Genomic DNA, 27,145 nt, shown 5'->3' on the forward strand with positions numbered 1-27,145 from the left:
AGATCCTGGCTGACGTTGATGCCCAGAAATCTGAAGTGGCTGACCCTTTCCACCACCGCTTCCTCGATGTAAATGGGGGCGTGCCCCTCCCCCTGGTCTCTCCTGAAGTCAATGACCAACTCCTTAGTTTTGCTCAAATTGAGCAGGAGGTTATTGTCTTGACCCCACGATGTCATGGTTCTCACCTCTGCTCTGTAGGCCGACTCATCTCCGTTGGTAATACGGCCAATGATGGTGGTGTCGTCAGCAAAGTTTATGACTGTATTGGAGCTGTGAGTGGCCGTACAGTCATGGGTGAATAGGGAGTACAGTAAAGGGCTGAGCACACCCCTGGGTGGCACCAGTGCTGAGTGACAGTGTGGAGGAGGTGACATCACCAATCCGCACTGCCTGTGGTCTATTAGACAAAAAGTCCAGGATCCAGCTGCACAGGGAGGTGCTGACGTGCAGGCCTCGGAGCTTTGTGATGAGCCTGGATGGCACTATGGTGTTAAAGGCCGAGCTATTTTAGTTTTAAAATGCAGTTCTCAGCTTACTACAACAGCTTATCACCTAGTGATAAGCAATGTTATGCATCGAAATTAACGTTGGTTAATGGGATACGTCTTACAGACCCATACGCACTGGCGCTGTGTCAATGGATAAAAGACAAGTAATGGCCAAGCCTAGAGTGGCCAGCAAAACATAGCGTAGATAGTTATTCTGTAACTTGCAAAGATATATTGTTATGTTGATAATGCACACAACTCAATAATGACATTATGTAACGTTACTTGTTAACTAACCGAGCGATGCGATGTGGCTGTTAGCAGCCTACAGCTACAGGCAGCTTACCTGATATGAAATAAGCACTGCAAAGTCGGGCATTTTTAATGATGTCCTCCTTCCAATCAGTTCAACTCAATAATTACATTATTTAAAGTTACTTGGCTGTTAACTAACCGAGCGATGTGGCTGTTAGCAGCCTACAGCTACAGCTTACCTGATATGAAATGAGCACTGCAAAGTCGGGCATTTTTAATGATTTCCTCTTTCGGCTTGCAACCAAAGACGAACATGGTGTACTTTGTTATCTTGTTGCAGGTCTCTCCTCTCTTTGGAACCATCTTTAACTCATTGAGTGCCATGGACGAGTATGTTCGTCATTTCGTTTAGTAACGTAGAGTGCCAAGGACGAGTATGTTCGTCAATTGCGTTTTTTGACGGTGGGACGTGGATCAAAGCATCAGGCATCTCCTGTACAAATATGGGAGCTATTGAAGGTGTATAACCTATTTTACGGACTCATTAGGTGGCGACAGTGCTCTCCAGATTATAGAAAGGTCCGGAAAACTGCAGCAAAAAGCCGTGATCAAAGAGAAGCCGATGCATGCTGCAGCCAGAGCCATATAGATTGCTCTGTCTGCAGCTGACGTCGGGCTGCGAACATCAGTCAATCCGCGCACACAACTGAGCTCCTCTGCCTCTGTCTGTCTGTCTGCATATAGTTTCTCCACACGATTACCCGCCAGAAAGGCAGCACCCGACGCCGAAGGGCCAAACCTATCCCTGCAGGGGATAGGTTGCCCGGGAGCCGCCCGGCGCAAAAACGGAGGCTCCGAAAATAGACTGGGTGCGTGTGGGGAGGAGTTTGCAGCTGAGGCGGGGAGAGGGGGGTGGGGCACGCAGGCTCCACAGAACTACACCACGTCACTACATCAGAAAATATTAGCTAGCGTCAGTGAATGTGCTTGAAATGCTGCATTTCACAAAAGGCTGAATATCTCAGCTTATAATTTGAAACCTGTCTTTTTGCTCAAAACAGCCTATCTTCTCCGGCTCATAACTAAAGAACGGAAAATGGGATCAATAAACTTTTTTTTGCAGATGATAGAAGAGACTCTCCTCGTTCTTTGTGCGTGTTCGGTGTTTACATAGTAATATCACACAATATTCTGTGGGCCTCGAGAAATCACTGAAAACGCTCTGAAACTCTGGCACTGGGAGCTTCCATTCTCCAAAAGTGGCTGGCACTCAATGAGTTAACATGGTGTACTTTATTATCTTGTTGCAGGTCTCTCCTCTCTTTGGAACCATCTTTAACATGGTGTACTTTATTATTTTGTTGCAGGTCTCTCCTCTCTTTGGAACCATCTTTAACATGGTGTACTTTGTTATCTTGTTGCACGTCTCTCCTCTCTTTGGAACCATCTTTAACATGGTGTACTTTATTATTTTGTTGCAGGTCTCTCCTCTCTTTGGAACCATCTTTAACATGGTGTACTTTGTTGCCAAGGCGGTGGAGGAGCGTCGCCAGGCAGGGGGCGGGCGCTGGGTTACAGGTGATCAGCTGGTCCAATCAGAAGGAGGCTTTGAGTTCCGTGGCTTCAACCAGGTCAGCCACATACATTTAAACGAAATGTTTTTCAGAGGGGATAATGCTCTTGTCTTTCTGCTGTTCGCCAAGCGGTCTGTCAACAACACATTTCAGCTATCTTGAATTCCTAGTAGAGTGACCACAATAAAGCTTAATTTATACTTATTAGAAAGTGTCGCTCAGCACATGGTCGCAGACGAAAAAGAAAGTGTCGCTCATGGTGTTGCATTTATACTTCAGTGAATGTTTGCCTCGGTTCAACGGTCATGTGACACTCGAACGCTATAAGTGCAGACAGCCAAGGCAAGAGAGGGAATGGAATGCACAGTGAAACCACCTCGGAGGCTAGATGTAACGTACTTGGCTGCAGCCACATATAAACGACACACAACCACACAACTCACCTCCTCTCTCTCTGGGAAATTGGTCACGATGTTCTTTGTGATTTTCACGAAGTCATACATCAAGGACAGGCTGATAAAAATAGCGGGGACACGTTCATTCATTTCAATCGAGCGAAAACCAAAACAAGGAAGTCAAGCGCGTGCCGTCTATATAGCCAATCAGACATGCGCGACACTATATGACGTAGTCAGCGACACTAGAAATTTCACTAGGTAGCAGACACTGCTCGCCGACACTTGAAAGTGTCGACTCAAGTCCTCATTTATGTCGGCGACCGTTTCAAAAGTGTCGACAGACAAAGCATAAATTGAGCTTAAAGGAGAAATTCGTTTTTTTACACCACGGTCCTTATTTCCAGCTTAAACTATTATGTTTTACTCACCCAAATAACTTTGGTTTCATTCGGATGCCTACAGAAGATATTGAGCTAGGAATAGTATCCTCAAACAGGCTATAACGGGCGCAAACGGGGCCAGCTGCTTTATCTCCCGCTGCTGTTTGTAATCGATATGTGGCCTTATTCCACTCGAGCGGCAATTGAATTGAATCGTCCATAATCTTGAAATCAGATCATATCTATATGCCAGGTTGCTAAGCTAACAACAACACAACAGAGACCGAGTCAACTCTGACCTGCCCCGGATGTGCTTTAGAAGAAGCAGTGAGAAGCGCTTCTGTTTGGTAACAGAAGAAGAAGATAAACCACAGAAGAAGAACATAAACACTGTAAGCCCATCCGGGGCAGGTCAGAGTTGACTCGGTCTCTGTTGTGTTGTTATATTGTAATATTATGGAAAATATTGCCCTAGAGCAGTGGTTCTCAACCTTTTTACACCAAGTACCACCTGAGAAATTAGTTGGCTCTCCAAGTACCACCATATGACCGACGTTCAAATACAGTCTATTCAGCTGCACAGTTTACGCAGGAGGCACATTTATTCCTAATAACATTATTATTGTTAACTTTTGTCAGCCACAGCCACAATGTACAAAGGGGTAGCACTAGAACTAGCAAACTCTTCCACACAATTCTCATAAAAAGCACCTCAGTAAATGAGAACATAACCTTATCATTCTCACACAGCAAGTGAGAAAATTCGAGAACTTTATTTCAGCAAATGTACTTGTACAAATGTAAAATCACACTCTCTCAGTCACACACACACACACACACACACACACACACACACACACACACACAGCAAACAATTGTACTTCAAACATTCAAACACATACAGACCATGTTCATGTCCATTGACAACTCACATAAGCCCAATGTGACGGTTGTGCCTGTGCCTGTTAATTTGGATTGATTGATTGATTGATTGATTGATTGATTTATTCCAGCCTGCTTCTGTATTTGGTTTTGATGGCAGCAAGTGAACAGAATACTTTCTCGCACAGATATGTTCGCAATAGGAAGGAGAAAGCACACAGCTTCGTCAGACAGGCCAGGGTATTCTCTGTGTTGCTTTATCCAAAAGTCCAACAACTTTCTGAAAGCAGGCTTCAGTGTTTCGTCACAAGACAACTCTATTAAACACTCCTGCTCAGCCCGCACTGTTGCCTGGGCAGCTGAATCCTAACCGTATGTAACTGGAGTTGTATTTGCGCACTGTTTGCGTCGTTTGTTTGTGGATTCCCCACTTGCGCTGCTGACGGAGCCACTAGCAGCATAGTGGCAATCGGTTCAGCGCTGCTAGCGCTATTAGCGTTATCACTGGAAGGCAGAGCAAACCGCTCTTGCGCTTCTGGCTTGTGCTCGTTTCACTGACCTGTCCTCCTCGTTCACTTGTTGAAATTAATTGCTGCGGGACTCCTCCACACGTCTCTTTCCAGTTTGTTTTCAGCCAATTTTGCAACATGCCTGCTTTCTTGTAATCAATAGCTTCTTGCTTGTAACGTTAGCAGCTAATTGTGTATGCGCAACAGGTAGTGTCCGTCAGATTTTTATTTTTATTTTGTTCCTAAATCTAAAAAACAACAATGTGGAAGTTATTTTAATGCCCATTTAAATTCTCAAGCTTATTTTCATTAATAGTAGCCTAGTATTTTGATAGTATTACTGTAGGCGACATGTTTTAAAGTTGGGTTTATTTCACATAAAAAACATTGAGATTTCAGGGATCCCTCCCAAGTACCACCAGCAGGGGGCGCAAGTACCACCGGTGGTACGCGTACCATAGGTTGAGAATGACTGCCCTAGAGGCATTCACCTTTACTTATAGAATGTTCTTAGTTGTTAGCTGAAATGTTGTTAGGTGGTCAATCCAGAATTTGATATTTAATTGATATTAAATAATTGATATTAAATTGCTAGGGGTCACTCTATACATAAGGCTGACCGAAAGGGTTTTAGGGCTGAAGCTAGCTAGCTTATTAAATGCCCTTACCCTTCTTCCTATACGTTATATGTAAACATATGCAGTACATATGCATTAGGGGTGGGGGAAAAAATCGATTCACCTAAGTATCGCGATTTTTAATGTCACGATTTTTTGGATCGATCTTTTATTCCAGAATCGATAATCGCAAAAAAAAAAAAATTTTTTTTTTTTTTTTTTTTTTTTTTTTTTTTTGGGTGCTTGCAGTCAGGCCACTCACTGAACAGCAGGCCAGGCGCCGCCTACTGGTTTACTAGTGGTTTTATTACCTTATTAGTTAGTCTGAAGTAATAATTACACTTCAGGGTTAAAGTGGGTGCATCTCATTGTAAAATTGGACTTCAAACGGCCCAAATCTGGCTTCAAACGGCCCAAATTTCACGCGCGTTGGCCCATATCGGCCTGGCCTGCTTGGTATCTAATGCCCGGCCTGAATTATGATCCCAGTCTGCCCCTGTTTTTAACTATATCGCCCAGCCCTACTCATGATATATAATATACAGTCTCTAGTGTATGATTCAACTTTTCCCATGTTCTAATCTAGTGTAAAAAAGCAAACAAACTGAAAAAAGAAAAGAAAAAAATAAACAAAAATCGCAATAAATCGTAATATCGAATCGCAATAATCGTAGAATCGCAATACTTAAGAATCGCAATATAAATCGAATCGGCACCCAAGAATCGTGATAGTATCGAATCGGGAGATAAGTGAATCGCCACAGCCCTAATATGCATACACATGAATACATACATGCATTGATTTACACACACAAATAGCACATAATTATTCATACATGCCTATACACACATAGGCTACCTACCACATATAGATATAATTACACATACATAGCTAATATCAAACATACTACAGAAAATACAAGTGACCCATAAGTCCTGATTATGTACCATCACATCTATACTTCTCCAGAATAATGTTTCTGTACTTTTTTTTGAATTGCATAAGATTTTTACTTTCTTTGATCTCGTCAGGTAATTTATTCCACAGTTTCACACCACAGACAGATACGCACATGCTCTTCAGAGTGCTATGAACAATTGGTTGTTTGAAATTCAATCTCCCTCTCAGCTCATAACCACCTTCTCTATCACTGAACTGTTTTTGTATATTACCAGGAAGTAAATTATGTCGCGCTTTATACAGAGTTTGGGCGGTTTTGAACTCCACCAGATCCCAAAACTTCAGCGTCTTTGATTTATGAAACAGTACATTTGTGTGTTCATGATAACCTACCTTATTCACTATCCTTATTGCTCTCTTTTGCATGTTGCATATTGTCTGTAAGTTGCTTCTATAGGTGTTTCCCCATACTTCAACACAATAATTCAAGTATGGTAAGAAGAGTGTACAGTACAGTGTTTGCAATGAATTGATGTTCAAAAAGTGCCTTGTTTTGCATAGAATCCCCACAGTGCTTGCTAACTTGGACCTGATATATCTGATATGTGGTTTCCAGCTAAAGTTGTGGTCGATTATTACTCCTAAAAATGTGTTCTCATGTACTCTTTCTAGTTTAACACTGTCAATCATTAATTCTACGGGAATATTCAGATGTTTATTAGTTTTGCCAAAGATCATAAATTTAGTTTTTTTTTGTGTTTAATGATAGTTTATTTGCATCAAACCACAACTTTAGCTCCCCCAATTCTACTGTGACAGCCTCTAACAGCTGCTGAAGATTTTCACCTACACAGAATATATTTGTGTCATCAGCAAAAATTACATATTTCAATATTTTTGAAACATTGCATATATCATTAATGTACAGTATAAACAGTTTTGGTCCTAAAATCGACCCTTGTGGTACACCGCAAGTAATCTCTAAGGGGGAAGATGTTGTAATGCCCACCTGCACAAACTGTTTTCTGTTTTCAATGTAACTTTTTAGCCAATTTAGCCCCACCCCTCTGATCCCATACCTCTCTAGTTTTTGTATTAGAATATCATGATTTATTGTGTCAAACGCTTTCTTCAGATCAATGAAAACACCCACTGCATATTTCTTATTGTCAATTGTACTTGTTAACTCTTCCACTAAGTCCGTTAGAGCCATGGCAGTTGACCTGTTTGTTCTAAAGCCATACTGACTGTCTGTAAGCAATTCATATTTTTCAATGAAGCTGTCCAACCGTGCAACGAAGAGTTTCTCCAGAATTTTAGAAAACTGGGAGAGTAATGAGATTGGCCTATAGTTAGTAAAAATATTTTTTTCTCCTGCTTTATATACTGGTGTCACTTTGGCAGTTTTCATTTTGCTAGGAAAGCAGCCCAAGTTGAATGACAGATTACTGATGTATGTTAAGGGGTCTACGATAGTATCAATTACTTGCTTTATTAAGGTCATGTCGAGACCATTCCAGTCCGTAGATGTTTTATTCTTAAATTTATTGACCACATCAATAATTTCATTTCTATTTGTCTCTCTCAAAAAGATGGTGGCTGGATTCCTCTCTCCATGGAACTTTTCAACACTTCCCCCTTGTGGAGGGTTTATTTCCATCGCCAGTCGGGGCCCCACATTTACAAAGAAGTTATTGAAGCCTTCCACCAAATCCTTTTTATTAGTGATTGTTTTACCATTTTCTATAAAATGGTCTGGGAAGTAGGAGCTAGTTTTTTTATTTCTAATAATTGAATTTAATATATTCCATGTACCCCTAATATTATCTTTGTTATTTTCTAACACTCTATTATAATAATCCTTCTTACATTTTCTAAGGATATCAGTTAATTTGTTTTTATATAATTTATATTTAGTTTCTTTTTCTCTAGTTCTGTGTTTTATAAATTCCTTGTACAAGGTGTTCTTTTTTTTACAGGCATTTAGTAGTCCCTTTGTGATCCATGGTTTTTCAGAGCTTTTAAATGTATGGTTGCTTTGTTGCATTGGACAGCTTCTATCATATATGGTCAAGAACGTTTCCAAGAAAGAGTCATAAGCAGGATCAACATCCACTGCTTCATATACTTTTCTCCAGTCCTGTCTCAGCAGTTCAGATCTCAATACTTCAAGGGTATTCTCCGTTCTTATTCTCCTCTGTCTTACTACATTTTCCTTTTTAAGCCTTTTATATTCACAATCATAAATAACAAACACTGGCAGATGGTCACTTATATCATTATCTCCTGAAACTCTCCTGAAACCTTTCTCAAAACAATGACAAAGGTTGTGTGTTTTTCGACCTTTGTCATTGTTTTGTGGGATGGCAGCATTAGCCGCATGCGCTTGCTATCTTGGAAAAAGCATCTTTCGTTCTTCCGCAACCAAGCAACGGATTTTGTCACAAATATTATTGAAAGGTGTGACTTGTAGAGAACCTTAATTTAGCCTACATGGGGGGGAAAGCAAGGGCCGTTTCTCAATACCAAGAATGCATTCTTGTTCTTGTGTTCTTGGGGAGAACGTTCTTGCTAGTCATTCTTGGAAGAATGAACTTGCTAGGTCACAAGCTCAGCTGATGTAGATGCAGCCAATTGTGCTCTGGAACTTTTTGCCATTTTTCACCATAAATGTTCGTAAAGTGGCAATTATTGAAACCTACTACCCTGCTTGTAGGCATCAAATGTCATCAGAAATTAATTTAGTGATGAAATAAAACTTTAAATTGTAAAAAACTTCCCGGAGCTTATGGCGTCTTCTCTGCTGCGTTCTGCCTCTGCTTATGCTGAAATGCATGCTGGGATATCTGCCTTGCCAAGTTGACACAAGTCACCAACCAGAGCATCCTCGGTAAAGTGGGCGTGTTGGTGAAATGTGAACTTTATATTGGAACAGTACTTGGGCTGCGACTGATGACGTTTCACAGGGACACAAGAACGCAAGAACACACAAGAACGCTTATTGAGAAACGGCCATGGTCCTGAGCGCGAGTTGTACGCTGGTGTTTTGTGTCCCTGCTCCTCCTTCAGTAGGAACGTTTCTCCTTGGTTCCTTTTATCAGCGTTTTCGGGAAAGAAGTGATGACGTCATCTACGTGCGATCATGTGATTCTTTGAATAGAATTGAGGATTTCTCTGGGTTGGGACATTGTTGAAAACATTTAAGATAATGTAAGTAGACAACAACAAAAAGTGTATGACATAGGTCTACTATTTTTTTTTATAATTTATTGTAATAATCTTACAGAAGTTTACATATTGCATCCTCAAGCCTTGCTCTTGCTCTGTGTAAACATACCCTTCCTGTTCCTCTAAATCTCTCTATATCGATATCCTACTGTAGCACATTCCAGACGACACATCTGACACATTTTATTCATGTTTTCTATGTGACTGTTGTCATGGCTCGTTAGCCAGCCAGCTAGCTAGCTACATGTACAGGCAGCACTGTGTGAGCTAGTGTCAAGGTATACGTCATTCAAATCTGGAAAAGTACAAGATCGTTGCATTTCCAATTACATGCGACCCGCAATGACAAGGAATATCTGATTGTCTGTTGAAAGTCACATTGGGAGATATCCCATTCATATCAGGTTTATTTCCACAGAGTAAGGCCCGAAACAGGTCTGAGAATACAAGTTGTGTTTCCCCGCCATTTTCCCTGTGAGCTTTTTTTTTTTTTTTGGTCACACCAAGCAGTGTAAATGTGGCTTAAATGTCAGCTACAGACTTTTTGCAGTGCACCACGGAAATATCGTATTTACTGTACCCTTTGGTTTGGTAATATCACGTGTTAGTTACACACTCTTTGGTTTGGTAATATCTCATGTCAGTTTACACTCTTTGGTTTGGTAATATCTCGTGTCAGTTACACACTCTTTAGTTTGGTAATATATCATGTCAGTTACACACTCTTTGGTTTGGTAATATCTCATGTCAGTTAAACCAGAGGTTCTCAAATGTTTTTCAGCCAAGGACCCCTTACAAGATAGAAAATATACCGGGGACCCCCTCATTCTGATTTCTGATTTTGGGCTAAGCTTAATTGTTTCCACGGTAACGTGCTTGACTTTTAATTTGATAGGTTTGTTATTAGAATGTAATCCATGAACCATTTTAGATTTAAAGCATAAACTGTTTTTGTTGAACTATGAAATTTGCAAAAAAAGAAATATATATATATATTTTATTACATTACATTTACATTACGTCATTTAGCAGACGCTTTTGTTTTGTCCAAAGCGACTTACAATATCACAATTTGTCAACAGTACAGAAAACCACTATGCAACACAATCAATGACAGCCAAGATATTTTGATAGACTAGCATCATGTAGGAAGTAGTTTGAGAAGGAATAAGTAACATGTAGCATTTTTTTTTTTTTTTTTTTTAACCCGAAAACTTTACGCGGACCCCCTGGCAAAGTGCCACGGACCCCTGGGGGTCCGCGGACCCCCATTTGAGAACCACTGAGTTAAACTCTTTGGTTTAGAGTGATCTCATCTCAGTAACACACTCTTAGGTTTCGAGTCATCTCGTGTCAGTTAAACATTCTTTCGTTTGGAGTCATCTCATGGCGTTTACACACTCTTTGTTCCTAGATGCTGTCTGGCGGTCAGAGGGGGCGGGGCTTGCAGGCCAGGTACGTGGTGTTGGACTGTGATGGAGACAGACTCGTACCGACACACACGCTCGCACCAACACACACACATGGTGCTGTTGGAGGACTGAGAGCTCTGGGCCGTTCCTTCATCTTCCCCGGAGGGAAACCCCCATCTGCCAGCTTCTGTTGGTTCAGCCCAGACCAGGCCTGCAGCGGAGGTAAGGCTAAGTTAGCCATGAGCTACGTTTGCTAACTAAGTGTTCGCCAGGCTCAAAACCCCACCGATAATAACTGTTAACCTGTTGGAGTCATGGTCTTTCCATAAGGCCCGTCAGCTTTGATATCTGTTGGCTAGTTGTTTTTACGGAGGTATAGGCAGCATACTGTTTCTGGTCATTTCCGTTTTATAGCAGACAAAGAGTTTAAACAAGACAAGACGCAAAGCTGTTCTGCTTTTATTTACAAGCAGTGCTGATGTCTCAGTCATTATGCTGCAGTAGTGGAGCAAGCTATTACCCTTCAGTTCTTATCAGCTCTTTGTTGCAAATTGTTACATGCATTGTTACAGCACGCATGCATGTTTTCATAGACCAACGGTTATAACTGGGACATTCTCAAGGCCAGATTAACACCCCCAGGGGCCCCTGGGCACTGAAGCTCCCAGGGCCCCCCCTACACCCTAAATATCGCAGTATAAAACATATAAAACACATTTTAATCATATATATATATATATATATATATATATATATATATATATATATATATATATATATATATATATATATAATTGTTTTAATTGACATTACAATTCCAATACAAAACAGCAGAGGGTGCTGCAACACCACAAGCACCCCCACTTCCGGCACCCCTGGTCACCACTTGCCCACAGGCATCCAATGACACTCAATCATGACTTAACACATTCACTGCCAGCAGTTTTTTTTTTACTGTAGGTAGCTTCTGCCAAGGTTTTTTTTTGAGGATTCTGGCTCATCTTTCAAGAGCCGAGGATTATTTTCTGCTAAGATTTTTCAGAACACAAAATATCTCAAAAGAACTAATAGAATGTGTGCTTTCTCTGTCTAAAAGAGTTAGTTTGTAGAGTTAGTAGTTATGTAGGCATTAGCAGTTGAATACAGCATGGTTTCAGCGTCTGAAAATTTAAGCTGAGATAAATGGCTTTTTGTGAAATTCGATAGAACAGTCACTTTAACCATTTATTTTTGGCGTAAGACGTCAGACATCTAAACAATAGTTTTGAACAGTAATTTCCTCCATAGCAGCAGGAAACCCCCCTCTCCTTCAAACTCCTCCCTCCGTGTGTGTTTTCCTCCTCCCTCCGTGGCTGCAGCGGTACAAGCGAGGCTCTGCCTGTCTGTGCTGCCTGGCTGCTGGCGGCCGCTCTTTGGGCGAGTCTGCATGGGGCTCGTTCATTTTGGTTGTGAGCTCAGCTGGAATGAAACTGCGTGCGATTGTGGGCTTTCTGCCTGTGTTTCAAAGTGTGTTGCACCCATAATCTATTATGCAAATTTGCAATCCCCCACCGCCAGCTCCCAGCGCGAAAGCGAAAGCGTTTTCGCCAATCCATTTTACAGTATGAGAATGGTTTCCTCGCGCGTTCCCCTGCAGTTTTGGCTCGGCTTTTTCTAGTCTGGAGAGCACTGTCGCCACTTAGTGGGTCGGTGGAATGGATTGTACACGTTCGGTGGCTCCCATATTTATATAGGAGATGTAAAAGGGTTAGATCAACGTCCCACCGTGCTCGGCTTCGCCTCGTGCCACAACCCTGTACCAGTGGTAAATGTGCCCACAACCCCTCCCTCTCGTGTTAAATTTGTTAAATGACCGCTCCACGCTCTACAGATGAATGGACTCTTCCTTCTATAGTGCAGGTGAGCCTGCATGTACTCAGTGCTTGAAGCCAGAGACTCTCCAGTGGCGAGAACGCCTGCGCACATGTTTATAGGGAAGCAGTAACTTCGCCAGGTAACGTGATGCAGTTCAACACAACATCAAACAGTTTAACAGAGTTGTCAGAGTGCATTTCAAATGATTTCACTGATGTTTTCCCATCTCATTGACTGTCTCTCCCCAAACCCTCATGAAAACAAAGAAGATGATGATTAGATAAGAAAAAACTGTGTGTCAAATAGTCAGTCAGCCAGACAGCACAGATGGCAGTGGCAGAGTAACACAGGTGGATGGACGGGAGGAAAATAGGTCAGAAACTGTCAGGTTTAATAACGGAATGTAAATTGCTCTGATACTTAATTAATTTGATTGGTTTGATTGGCTATTTTGTTAAATAATAAATATGTTAAGTAAATAAAAAGTATTTCCAGACTATTTTTGCATCAATATGTATACAAGTGTGCCTTGGAATTTTGGCTTTGGCCTTGGGCACTAACATTTTTTTTGAAAACCACTGGGCTAACGGTCAGAGGCTAACGCTAGCTATTTACCTTATCTGTCTATGTCCGTTCGCATGGTCAGTCTGATGTCATCACCTGTTTTTACCAACAGCTTATTTTTTGGACTTTTGTCAACAAATACAGTGGCGAACGGTGTGGCTAATGACATCATCAGTGATGTCATAAGAGCATGTGTGATGTCATCAGTAATGCGAAGTTGAGCAATATGCATGCCAATAGGGCATGAAATGCCAATAGGGCAAACGAGGCCACACAGCAGCCGAGTTTTGTCCCACTGATTATTGACCAAAATCATCTTATGACATCACTGATGATGCCATAGACACTGATGATGTCATAGGCGCTGTGACATCATCAGTGATGTCATAGGCATTGTGACATCATCATTGACAGTGATGTCATCAGCAGTGTTGGGCACGTTACTTTAAAAAAGTAATATATTACATATTACTCGTTACTATTTTCAAAAGTAATATTATTACTTTACTTATTACTCCATGCCAAAAGTAATTAGTTACATACTCGTTATATTACTTTTCCGTTACATTCCACACAAATGGCAATAGGCCTTTTTCACTGCAGCAATTTTGTGTCTAAAAGGCAGGAAGGGCTTCCAACTTCCAGTCCATGTAGGTGTTCCAGTGCCGGAGCCCTAATTAGTTAGTTGGTAGTAGCTCTCCTACCCAGCAGTGGCACCGTACAGTCTGTGTCGACCACCTGGAACTCCAACTGGTACAGTTTGTCGTTTCTGGGGTTTCTTAATTTTATTTTACATTTTCCCAGTGGTCTCAGTCTGCTTTTGTTGTACATCAGCAGTATGCTGAGATGTGAACCAAAGTGCCCTTCTGGGACATGTATTAAACTGATTGATTGATTGATTGATTGATTGATTGATTGATTGATCGCTCTGTGTGTGTTCAAGTTTCATGTCTGGATTTATCAGATTAATTGGGATGATATTGCAAGTGGCACCACAGTCAATTTGGAATTTTATAAGATCTTTGCCAAGCAGCATGCCAGCAAAGAGCTGTTTATTCTTATCATTCCCTATGTCAGTGTCACTGTCCACTACATCCACATTCTCCATCTGTACTTCAGTAACACAGAGAATTTCTTCATATTCATCACTTTCACATTCTACCTTGTGCACATATTTCTTTATCCTCTGTGCAGGATCTGCTCTACATTTCACTGCAAAGTGGTTTTCTTTGCCGCACTTTTTGCATGTCTTACCGTATGCGGGGCATTTCTGTTTGCTTCTTTCATGCGTTTTCCCGCAAAACTTGCACTCCACTGTGTTGCTGTTTTGTCTCTGGCGTGCTGCTGCTCCTTGCAACGCATGCACCTCCTCCACCATCGGTCTGGAGATGGCCTTAATATTCTCTCTTGACAGCTCCGCAGCTCTGCAAAGCTGTATGCATGTGTCAAGTGTCAATTTCTTCTCTCGGAGCAGTCTCACTCGCATGCCCGCATTGTTACTCCCACACACAATCCGATCACGAATGAGCGAGTCTCTCAAAGTCCCGAAGTTGCACGTCTTGGCCAACAGCTTCAGTTCTGTGACGTAACTGTCAATATTTTCAGTTGTGGCTTGGTTCCTTGTGAAAAAACGGTAACGTTCCACAGTCTCATTAACGCTGGGGTTACAATGGTCATCAAACTTTTTAATGATAGCATCTAACGTCCATGAACTCTTATCTGTATCTCCCATCAGCGTATCCAGTAGTTCTCTGCCACTCTCGCCGACAAGATAGCTGAAGAGCTTCAACTTCTGCTTCTCATCCTCGTCGGAGTCCATTGCTAAATCCACATACAGCACAAACTCGTCTCTCCAGGTCTTCCATGTCTTAGAAAGGTTCCTGGAGTCCAGGCACAATGTTTGTGGTGGTTTCAATCCCTCCATGACGCTTGGCAGGCTTCTCTCGGGTCAGGTCACGTTAGCTAGTTGACCATCTCTCCCTCCGGTTGCCGCAAAAATCACTCGTTACTTTGCGCTACTCAGGCTAAGTCTGCTGCCGCTGCCACCATGTTAAACTCTGTTCTTTTATATAGCCTCGGACTACAGAATTAATTATTTTGCCCAACTGGGTCACTGTTTATTTATAACTTCTTCGGCAGTCACTCTAGGTTACACCTTAGCCTGTTTACTTCCGGTGGGTAACAACAATACACGTCCGTGTGGGAAACATATTCAACAACAATAGTTCCTATTGTTACAACAGCATGCGTGCGAGCCAGGGGCGGTTCTAGGCCCAAAAATAGTCTCAGCCCACCCAAAAAAATAGAGGCAAAAAAAACATTTATTTTTTTCTCTCCAAATCCATGGTGGTCTTTAGTAGCAGTTTCTGACTACACTCAATGCGCTGTGTGCATGCCCCCCCCCCCCCCCCCTATGTTCTTAGGGTGGGCTGAGACAAAAATTTAGGGGGGTTCAGCCCACCCGAAAAGTTTCTAGAACCGCGGCTGCGCAGGCGCTCCCTCCTCCATCTATCTGCCTAATCCCACATCACTTCACACAGGTCACACACACAGTACAGCAGCGAAGTGGTCCTCCACAGTCCACACAATCGTTCTCCCCACTCATGATCAATGAAACTGTGAGGTGAGCATTGAGCAGTCAGAGTCGTTAGTAGTTACTTAATTAGCGCATATTGATATGCAAATTAGCGCGTAACGTTGTTTCGTAGGCTAAACAAAAGAACTTGTCGCTGTGCCTGCCAGACAAACAGGTGGACTGGAGGAAGGTAGGTAGGCTACCATGGCACCAGCCAGCCATGTCATGCTAGCTCGCAGTAAAGCGGGTGTAAATGGATGCAATGTTTTTTGAGAAACATATGAAGTGACAAACATATTTTCAAACGGGTCCCTTGTTATCTGAATGAAATTAAGCCCTTCAGAATCGAAACTCCTGCTTTAGTGCTTACAGTATATTATTATCTTGTCGGAATATTATTCCAGCCAATAAGTTAGGAAGTTCCCTTTTGATTTAATTTTACTTTTGTTTTGCCTACAAAGCAAAATGTTACTTTACTTGAAACTCCCCTGAAGTGATTTTGGTATTATTTATGCAAGCATAATTCTACCATATAGTAACCTGTATGCAGAATATATATAGTATATATAGGGAAACAATTATTTTTTCATCGCTGTAAAACCACAGAACGGTAAAGAAGATATTGATGTGTGTAGTTCTTCATAGATCTAGTCTCTTCATTTTGATCTCAAAGTGCGCCAGTTTGATCCATTTTTACTTGAAACTGTACAACTTTTTCTTCCGGGGGGGCATGCCCCCGGACCCCCCTAGGGGTTCAGTAGTCCATGACCTTTGGGTGGGCTGAGCCCACCCAAAGCTCTGATGCTAAAACCGCCCCTGGTGCGAGCGCTGTTACGCCCCTTTTGATGGAGCCTGCCAACAGAAATCTGTCTCGAGAGATTATAATAGAACTAACTGTGTGTGTGTGTGTGTGTGTGTGTGTGTGTGTGTGTGTGTGTGTGCGCAGGTTAATTATCTCATCATGAAACAGAATTATGATATTACAACTAATTGTGTTTCTACAGGTTTCGAGACAGTGACTCTGTTGTTCCTGTTCCTGCTGCTGTGTGTGCTGATTGGAGCTTCTCTCTACTGGGTCAGGTTAGAAGCCCCATATACACGCACACCCACACACAAACATACACGCACGCACGCACGCACGCACGCACGCACGCACGCACGCACGCACGCACGCACGCACACACACACACACACACACACACACACACACACACACACACTAGGGCTGGGATGATGTCATTTGTCCTCAGGGTTGGGAGTCAGCTTTCCCAGTGATGTCACTCAAGCAATTGTGATGTCATCAGGGATGTCATCACTGGGTCATCAGTGATCGCATCAGTGAGTGATGTCAACAGGGATGTCATGCAAGCATTTTGAGGGTTGTCAGTAAGTCAGTCAGCCTCGCTTCCGACCTTCAGACAGAGCCAGATATAGGCCGGCAGCTAGCTGCTTATTTGTATGGGTTTTTTTTTGCGGCCAGTTCTTGGATTTAATGTGACGTAGTGATCCACTACCACCAGAGATGGGAAGTAACGAGGTACAAATTTTCGTTACTGTACTTCTGTAGATTTTTCGTGTATCTGTACTTTATGTATCTGTATTTTTATGAAGACTTAACGTTTACTCTCTACATTTTAACACAAGTATCTGTACTTTCTACTCCTTACATTTTCAAAACAATTAGTTTTAATGCACGACAACAATGTTTAAAGAAAGACCGAGAAGAAATGGGGCAGAATTAATAGAGATAGCTTATTCCAGGCTCTGCCAATAGACCCTTCTCACGGGGGCCATTTTGTGTCAAATTGGCAGGGTAAACACAGGTGCAAGCAACCCTAATGAGGGTTTCCAAATTCCAATCATTGGAAGTTGGAAACCCTCATTAGTGTTTTGCTTGCACCTGTGTTTACCCTGTCTTTTCGACCCAAAATGGCCCCCGTGAGAAGGGTCTATACCGCCCCCTAAAGACTCAAGCCCTGAACCCTCAGTCCCTCTAATGGCCGCCATCTGAAAGTGGTTGAGTCATCAAGTGTGGAAGGGATCCACATTGGATAAATGGGAGGATTGGGACAGCAGAGCCCTTTGCACTTGACAAGATGATGTTGACTCTGGCACGTTTGGGGCTCGCTATATATTGTTTATTGTCAAGACGCTTTGAGGGATAGACTCCCTGATGAGTCTGTTCTCATCCAGGCTCTGGATCATCAGGTCATTTAAAAATAAATGTAGCCTACTGCAAAATCTGCAATCTGCAACATGTGTAATTTTAATTAAAATAAGCTTAATAATGACATGTCACCCAACATTATACACAATGTCAATACTGTACAATACAGATTCGGTAAAACTATTTCTCATTCATCAAAAAAGTTGTGGATTGCAATTGTAATAGAAATGATCGATGATTATTCTAGGATTGTGTAAAATAACTACTTTCATTCCTCTGATATAATATTTTTGTCTAATCTGAAATCCCTATTAATGTAATGTTTCATTGTCAATTAAGGCATTCCAGCGCACTCGCAAACACCGCGTTCGTTTCGCGCGTGTTCTTTTATTTTTTTGACAGATATTTGCAGCCTTCCCCGTTTTATACGTCACAACGCTATGCATTGTGGGCAATTCCCTTTCCGTAAGTGGCCATAGCTGCTCCCTTACGGTAAGGGGGCAGAAAGGGCTCACTCTGAGCCCTCATTCACTTTGCGATTTCACCATGGGACATCCCTAAACCCTCACTCCCTTCACGTGAACGCGCCTCTAAGGGCTTGAGGCAGTAAGGGGGCGGATTGGAATTGGGCCGTTGAGTCATCAAGTGTGGAAGGGATCCACATTGGATAAATAGGAGTATTGGGACAGCAGAGCCCTTTGCACTTGACAAGATGATGTTGACTCTGGCAGGTTTTGGGCTCGCTATTATATTGTTTATTGTCAAGACGCTTTAATAATAATAATAATAATCGGTTTTATATAGCGCTTTTCTTAGTACCGTAAATTCCGGACTATAAGCCGCACCTTTTTTCCCGTTTTTTGGCCTTTTTTGGCCCCTGCGGCTTATCTATGGATTTTTTCAAAAAAAAAAAAAAAAAAAATCTCTCTTTTTTAGCACTCTTTCTAACTATAAATCCACTTCTGTTTTAATTTCCTCTCTTGCCCTCTTTTCACCACACTGTATGACACTGTATGACACTGTATGACACTGTATGACACTGTGTGCACTGTAAATAACAACACAGGTGGTGTTGTGTTATGTTGTTTTGTTGAAATGTTAATAAATGGGAGCATTACATATGGTAATTAAACATTAAAACACAATAAAAAAAAAAAAAAAAAAAAAAAAAAAACATTAAAACACCCGCGGCTTATAGTCCGGTGCGGCTTATATAAGAAAAAAATTGTCAACTTTGCAGGTGCGGCTTATACACCGGTGCGCCTTATAGTCTGGAATTTTCGGTACTCAAAGACGCTTTGAGGGATAGACTCCCTGATGAGTCTGTTCTCATCCAGGCTCTGGCTCTACAGAGTGGACAACAGCTCATTTAAAAATAAATGTAGCCTACTGCAAAATCTGCAACATGTGTAATTATAATTAAAATAAGCATAATAATGACATATCACCCAACATTATACACACAATGTCAATACTGTACAATACAGATTCGGTAAAACTATTTCTCATTCATCAAAAAGGTTGTGGATTGCAATTGTAATAGAAATGATTAGGGGTGTCACGATACACTCAGTTCACGATACGATACGTATCACGATACTGGGTTCACGATAACGATACGATACGATACGATTTTAACAATATTTTTTTAAACTTGAATAATGACAATATATGACTGGAAAAGTAGTATTTTATTTGAAAACATGCTGTTGTGGGAAATTGTTATTACAATAACAACTAGAAAAAACATGAGATTGGAGATAAGGCTTATCTTGAAATAGAATGAGTTACACCGTCACTTAGATTTACTTTGAACTAAAAGGTTTCTCAGCAGTATAAATTCTCATGCATCTTCAGTTTTTCTTCAAACTCAAACAACAAGACTTTTCTTAATCTATTTTTTATGCATCTTCAGTTTTTCCTGTCAAGTAAACAGTTTTGCCAGAAACTCAATTGAATGGTTTCTCTCCTGTATAACTTCTCATGTGTCTCTTCAGAGACTTGTTCAACTGAACTACTTTCCACACATTGAACTTCAACAAACAAAGACGTTTCTTAGTCTATTTTTTGGAGAAAAAAAGAAAAAAAAAATAGTTTTTTTTTTCTTTTTTTTCCCCCCACGATATGAGATTTCATCTCAACGATACATATCGTGACGTTTTACTATCGCGAAATTTCGTGGGACGATATATTGTGACACCCCTAGAAATGATCGATGATTATTCTAGGATTGTGTAAAATAACTACTTGCATTCCTCTGATATAATATTTTTGTCTAATCTGACATCCCTATTAATGTAATGTTTCATTGTCAATTAAGGCATTCCAGCGCACTCGCAAACACCGCGTTCGTTTCGCGCGTGTGTTCTTTTATTTTTTTGACAGATATTTGCAGCCTTCCCCGTTTTATACGTCACAACGCTATGCATTGTGGGCAATTCCCTTTCCGTAAGTGGCCATAGCTGCTCCCTTACGGTAAGGGGGCAGAAAGGGCTCACTCCGAGCCCTCATTCACTTTGCGATTTCACTGTGGGACATCCCTAAACCCTCACTCCCTTCACATGAACGCGCCTCTAAGGGCTTGAGGCAGTAAGGGGGCGAATTGGAATTGGGCCATAATGAAATGGCACTCGTCCGGTCCCCTAAATGTCAGCTTGTGATTGGCTCTCTGTATCCCCTCCCCTGCCCAGAGCAGCTCACCAGAGATGTCCGACTCTGCAGTCTGCTGGGTAACTTTCGGTTTAGCCCTCAAGTTACTCTGAGTCTGCTAACTTGAATGGGCTAAAATAATTTAATTGTGTGGCACTTCTAGACTTTCTAAATGTTATTGGACCAAATGGATCAGAATCTGATAGTGAAATGGATCATTTCACTCATTTTAAAAGCATGTATCCAGCTCAGCTCAGCTCAGCTGACTCCAGACCAGTAGTCATACTCGCACCCGCTGAACTGATATGCAGAGCCCGGTCCGCTCACAGGCCCATACCACGAATGGAGGATAAACAGATCCAGGATCTGTCTTTTGATCTGGTTTGGCTTAACCAGATCAAAGCAATAAAGCTATTCGGTACCACGACATCAGCTGGGTCTGTTAATTCAGGATTTCCTTATCAGCTCTGAGCTCGTGCACCTGAAAATGCGTGTGAACAGGAGATCATGCCCACAAAACAGGTGTGGTCTGTAACAACTAGCCAATCAAAATGCAATATGGACAGCTCTGGATTTTACAGCGTCAGCGTCTATTTCCTCATTCATTGAAAGCCACATAAAAGTGTATTAATTAACTGAGCTTTACTGCATGTCAGCATCAAAGTCTGCGTTGGATATGAGTCTGTTACTGAAGGACTGTCTAAAGATACCGCTTTTATTCACACCAGTCATTTGATCTTTGCTGCCGTTTCTGCCTACAGCAGATTAATATAATGTACCGGTACTCAATAAAACCTGCATGTGTTTTTTGCGAGTAGAAGTGTAAACTCAGTCTAAATTTCCAAAATCCGCAGGCCTTTAGATCATAGATTTAACGTTAGAAATATAGGCTCTGAATCAATACAGTGCGGGCGTAGTTTTAATTTAATTTAAAAATAGCCTATAAAAATAGCAGCTCCGTTGCACACAGAGCAACTTAGTGCGCTTTGGAGACGTTTATGGTAACCTTTTTACACAGGTGATTTAATGATATTTCTCCACACAGCGTTCAGCTGCAATCGGCACGGTCAAACCTGCTTGGGAGCAAATAAAAATTAATACCTCACGCTGGAGGAACAAACCATAATCTTATTGAAATATGAAGAATTCAAAGATGTAATAAAAATCAAAGGCAACATCGCTGCACATAATAATCACAGAAAGGAGGGCTGGCAAATAAATTACAGATTGTCTCAATGTTATTCAGCTTGCCTTGCTTGATTTTGCCACCGAAGTTCAGCATCTCCGTTGCGCACACGCTTCTGGACCAGGTTAACTCTGAAGCATAAGTTGCTATGGAAATATATCTCGGTAAGGAGTTAACTAGTGTCGTAGCACGGCAACCGCAGGGTTAAACCTGAAGTTCCCTTGCTAAGCCACTAATCTTGCTTCGTGGTATAGGCCTCAGCTCTGCTCGAGCTAGACTCAGCTCTCAGGCTTAATCCGTTTCACTACTGTAAGACTGAGAATATTACTATTTAAATCTTTTCATAACGTTAGGTGGTGCTGTTGGAAGCCTTGCATTGGAGAGCCAATCATGAGTGTTGTGGGCGGGCCTGCTTTCTGGGAGCAGTGACGCTCATGCAGAACCGGTGCTGTCGCGTTTGCGGAGAAACATATTAATCACTTAGAAACAAACATAACCTGTTAATAGGACGTGTTTCATCCGGCCCCGGCGGCTAGAGGTCTTTCCCCCAGCGATATGCCCGACTCCCGAGGCTACGTTACAGAGCCTGCTGTCTGATGACTTCACAGCGCTTCACAGTAGCAAGCGGGCCACTTCAGGGTAGGACAAATTATTGTAAAATAAACAACAGGTATAAACTCTCTTTGCAGCACATCAGTGTCTTGCTCTATATTGGAACTATGAAACATTGCATTGCCGCTACCAAATAAAATTCTAATAATAAATGTAGGTGTGTCTGCTGCCGGCCGTTCTCGCCGGCTCAATGAACCAGATTAGGAACAGTAAATTCCCAGACGTTTGGTGGTTAGGTGGCGCCGCTCACCAAACGTCTGGAAACCGAGACTATGCTCGAGCTGACTCCAGACCAGTAGTTATACTCATTGAACCACTCAATTCATTATGCGCGGACTGTTGTTTTAAACTATGTTGTCATTTAGCAGTTAATCTCGGAAAGGCAGCGGCTGCAACTTGCAGGCATTTTTTTATTTCATTATTAAATAATTACCTTTGCTAGAGGAACGTTAAGTGAATAGCCTAGTTTCTAACGTGATGGGGAGCAAAAAACTAGCTTGTCAGCTTGAGCTCAGGAGTGGTGACAGGAGGAGAGTAGAGCGAGCAGGGAGGGGCTCCGGGCTGGGCTGACACGCCAAGCTGCGGAGCTGGGAGAGGGGCACGAGGAGTAATGAGTGAGCTCAAGGCAGCGAGGGGCTGTGGGCTCTGCTATGCTGGGCTCTGCTCTCTCCGCTCACCCTTCAGCTCAGGACAGGGAGGGGATTTTGCCTCCTGGAGAGCGAGTACTGAGTTGAAACAAGTGCCAAAGTGGTTGTTTTCTCACAGCAATTAACTTGATATGGATAAAGTTAAAAAAGCTTTATTAAAGGCTTAAAGTCCCTGGAAACCAAAATCCACAAAAACGTTCTAACTATGTTATTTAGGGTCTTATGTTAGTAATTGTGTCCCTCAGAAATTATTATACATTACTTTCAACCTAAAGCCTTAAAATCGACACTTTTCTACAAGATTGTACAAGGTACTTCCTCATTGAAGAGAGCAGTGCGCGAGGTGCTAAAATGCAGGAGCTTATGACGTCATAAGCTCTATATAACCTTTGTACACGCGCGCAATCCGCACCCACCATCCTTTTGTCCGTTCTTTGCCCCCAGTGACAGCGCTCCCTCGCTGTCCATCTCCCTCCCACTCTGTGTGCCGTCGTGCCAAGCGCTATGCTTCTCTCTCTCTCTCTCTCTCTCTCTCTCTCTCGGGACTAGTGAGAGAGAGAGCACAGAGAGAGACACACAGGCTGGTGACGTGAGGTTACTCTCTCTCACACACATTCACACACACACACAGACACAGTAGCGCTGTGCAGTCGCAGCAAGTCTCTCTCCCTCTCCGAGCAACGAACACACACACACACACACACACGCACTCATCTCTTTCTCCGTTTCCCTCCCCCCCCCCCCCCTCTGTCTCGCGCTCTCTCTCTCTCGGAAAACCTGCTGCAGACGGGACACGCCCACACAGTCCGCGGGAGAAAATACACTCTAAAAACGAATTGATTCTCATGACTTTTGCCATGACTGTCAAACCTAAATTTATATACTTTGCGACGTTCATCATCGTTCAAATTTGGCTGGTGGCTTATTAACATAGGGGCCTGTGATGTGATGATCTCAAAATGCTGAATAATAAAGAAATATTTCTGGTTTCCAGGGACTTTAAGTAAAGGATGTTGGTACTTTTCCCATCTCTGACTACCACAGCAGCTACAACCCATACAGTCTGTGGTGATTTAATGTGATGTAGTGATCCACTACCACAGCAGCTACAACCCATACAGTCTGGTGGTGAAGTAGAGCACAGTGTATGTGACAGAGGTGGCAGTGTATGACGGAGTTGACAGTGTATGTGATGGAGTTGATGTGTATGTGATGGAGATGACATGTATGTGACAGAATTTACGGTGTGTGACAAGTTGACGTGTATGTGACGGAGTTGACAGCTACTTATATAGCTGCTGGCCACAGCTAAAACGATGTATCGAATGAAATAGTCTATTGATATCGGTATCACTCTAAGGTCGGTACGGTATTGACACTGGTTTTACATTTTTACCAGGCAGCTGGCTGCAGGCCTACGTCTGAAGGACCGAAGACTGAATCACAACTCTCAAAATGGCTGACACACAAGCCTCAAAATGCTTGAGTGACATCACTGATGACATCACTCACTGATGACATCTTATCTATCTATCTATCTATCTATCTATCTATCTATCTATCTATCTATCTATCTATCTATCGATCAATGTTTGTTCCTTGTCTATTCTCTGTTCTCTGTTTAAATTTTTGTCCCACTGATGTCATAGTGATGTCATAAGAGAAAAATCATGTTATGACATCACTGATGATGTCATAGGCACTGATGATGTCATAAGAGCATATATCATCTTATGACATCACTGATTATGTCATAGGCATCAGTGAGCAGGCCAGGTCACACAGCAGCCGAGCTGCGGGCGAGGCCGCCCAGCAGCTGCGCAGTGTATGCAAGCTGCAGGGCCAGGTGGGCGAGGCCTCGCAGCAGGCGAGCTTAGGAGTCGAGCCTAATCACTGCTAACATCACAATTGCTCAAGTGACATCACTCACCAGTGCCATTCACAAATTGCTTTTTGCGCTTGGATTAATTGAACCCCGAACACACACATTATTATAACATCACAATCACTACTCACATATTTCACCCTGTCTGTCTGTCTCAACAGAAACCACAGAAGAAGAGGGAACAGCACAAAATTAATCCTAACTTTGGATGACATCGTCTTCATCGACACTCAGATCAGCAGAAAGGTTAGGACTGATGTAACGAGCTGCTGCTCAGATAGAGCCCAGGTGGTGCCCAAGCACCTGCCCTTTTAGCCTCTGACTGATATTATGTGCCCTTTTTACAAGACACATTACTGTGTTTCAGAGATAAATGGCTAAAGCAAGGCACCATGCAGGGTGAGGGTTCAATTCCCTGTGTGACCACATTCAAGTAAATGACTGCTGCTCTGCTGCTGCTGCTGCTGTTGTTGATGATGTTGGTGATGTTGTTGTTGTGTAGAAACTGAACGACGAGTCAATCATGAAAAGTCTTCTGGAAATTAAAACTCCATTCAATTCGATCGCACGAAGCTACATTATGACGACACCTGACAGCTCCAATATAGGAATACTGGAGGTACGTCTGTCTGTCTGTCTGTCTGTCTGTCTGTCTGTCTCAGGTCCAATCCCATTTGTATTTTTATGCCTCCGCCGACGATAGCCAGGCCGGAGGCATTATGGATCCGGGTTGTCCGTCCATACGTATGTCCGTCCGTCCGTACGATGTTTGTTAACGCGATATCTGAGGAACGCCTTGACGGAATTTCATCAAATTTGCCTCAAACATCGACTTAGACTCAAGGATGATCTGATTAGATTTTGGTGGTCAAAGGTCAAGGTCACTGTGACCTCTCGAACGCCATTTTAAGCTTGTTAACGCGATATCTCAGGAATGCCTTGACGGAATTTAATCAAACTTGTCTCAAACATCGAATTGGACTCAAGGATGAACTGATTAGATTTTGGTGGTCAAAGGTCAAAGGTCAAGGTCACTGTGACCTCTCAAACGCCATTTTCTAGCTTGTTAACGCGATATCTCAGGAATACCTTGACGGAATTTCATCAAATTTGCCTCAAACATCGACTTGGACTCGAGCATGAACTGATTAGATTTTGTTGGTCAAAGGTCAAAGGCCAAGGTCACTGTGAGCTCTCAGCTTGTTAGCGCAACATCTCAGAAATGCCTTGACAGAGTTTCATCAAATTTGCCTCAAACATCGACTTGGACTCAAGGATGAAAGGATTACATTTTGGTGATCAAAGGTCAGGGTCACTGTGACCTCTCCAACGCCATTTTCAAGCTTGTTAACGCCATATCTCAGGAATGCCTTGACGGAATTTCATCAAATTTGCCTCAAACATTAACTTTGACTCAAGGATGAACTAATTACATTTTGGTAGTCAAAGTTCAAGGTCACTGTGACCTCACACACCCAATTTCCAAGCTCTGTAACGCAACATCTCAGGAGCGCCTTGACGGACTTTCTTCCAATTTGCCTCAAATGGCGATTTGGACTCAAGAATGAACTAATGGCGGAGGCATAAGTCTGCGTTGCGGTCGTTCTAGTTTTACACCTACGCCTGGTTTTCTAGTGCCCCACTATTTGACTTTCCCCTCATAACAGAGTTACAATGGCTAGTGGTTGGAATCTTCCCCTATGAAATTAGGTCTGTCTGTCCTGCCTGCCTGCCTGCCTGTCTGTCTGTCTGTCTGTATGTGTGTCTGTCTGTCTGTGTGTCTGCCTGTCTGTCTGTCTGTCTGTCTGTCTCTCTGTCTGTCTGTCTGTCTGTCTGTCTGCCTGTCTGCCTGTCTGTCCACAGACAGTAAACCATTTACTCACACACGCTGTGTTGTTGCCAGGGCGACTGGGTGTGGCTGAAGAAGATTCCAGAAGGAAAGATGATGACAGCTGTCAATCAAAGCACTCAGAATCTGTTCAGCAATGTGAGATGGCCATTAAACACACAAACACACATTAAACCCTAACCCCCGCAGACATGCGCGCGCGCACACACACACACACACACACACACACACACACACACACACACACACACACACACACACACACACTAAAAACACACATTAGCCAAACAAAAAAGACAACACTAAGATTTACACAGACACTATACACATACGATCCACATGGTAATCCCACACTAAACACATGATAAACACATGATTACAATAAAGAAACGAAACACACAAACACGTACTAGGATCATGAAACACCACAAACACTAAACACAATAAACATACTAAACATAAAACACCAAAGAGCACATAAACTCCTCAAAAAAAAGTTGTGTTTGGTAGATC

The 27,145-nt window shown here is 42.4% G+C and overlaps 1 protein-coding gene across 1 annotated transcript in view; it reads left to right on the forward strand.

The window, feature by feature from the left end:
• LOC310779348 (retinal guanylyl cyclase 2-like) overlaps positions 1 to 27,145 on the forward strand; it is a gene marked incomplete at both ends in the record, with an annotated part of 126,536 nt that overhangs the window by 23,813 nt on the left and 75,578 nt on the right. Inside the window, 6 exons of the mRNA XM_083639887.1 lie at positions 2,225 to 2,374; positions 10,647 to 10,866; positions 16,642 to 16,717; positions 24,945 to 25,029; positions 25,286 to 25,402; positions 26,687 to 26,770. Of these exons, the coding sequence (XP_083496013.1) occupies positions 2,225 to 2,374; positions 10,647 to 10,866; positions 16,642 to 16,717; positions 24,945 to 25,029; positions 25,286 to 25,402; positions 26,687 to 26,770 (732 nt within the window). The remainder of the gene's footprint in view (positions 1 to 2,224; positions 2,375 to 10,646; positions 10,867 to 16,641; positions 16,718 to 24,944; positions 25,030 to 25,285; positions 25,403 to 26,686; positions 26,771 to 27,145) is intronic.

The sequence above is a fragment of the Poromitra crassiceps genome (assembly GCF_964638095.1).
Source record: "Poromitra crassiceps genome assembly, chromosome: 7".
NCBI lineage: Eukaryota > Metazoa > Chordata > Actinopteri > Beryciformes > Melamphaidae > Poromitra > Poromitra crassiceps.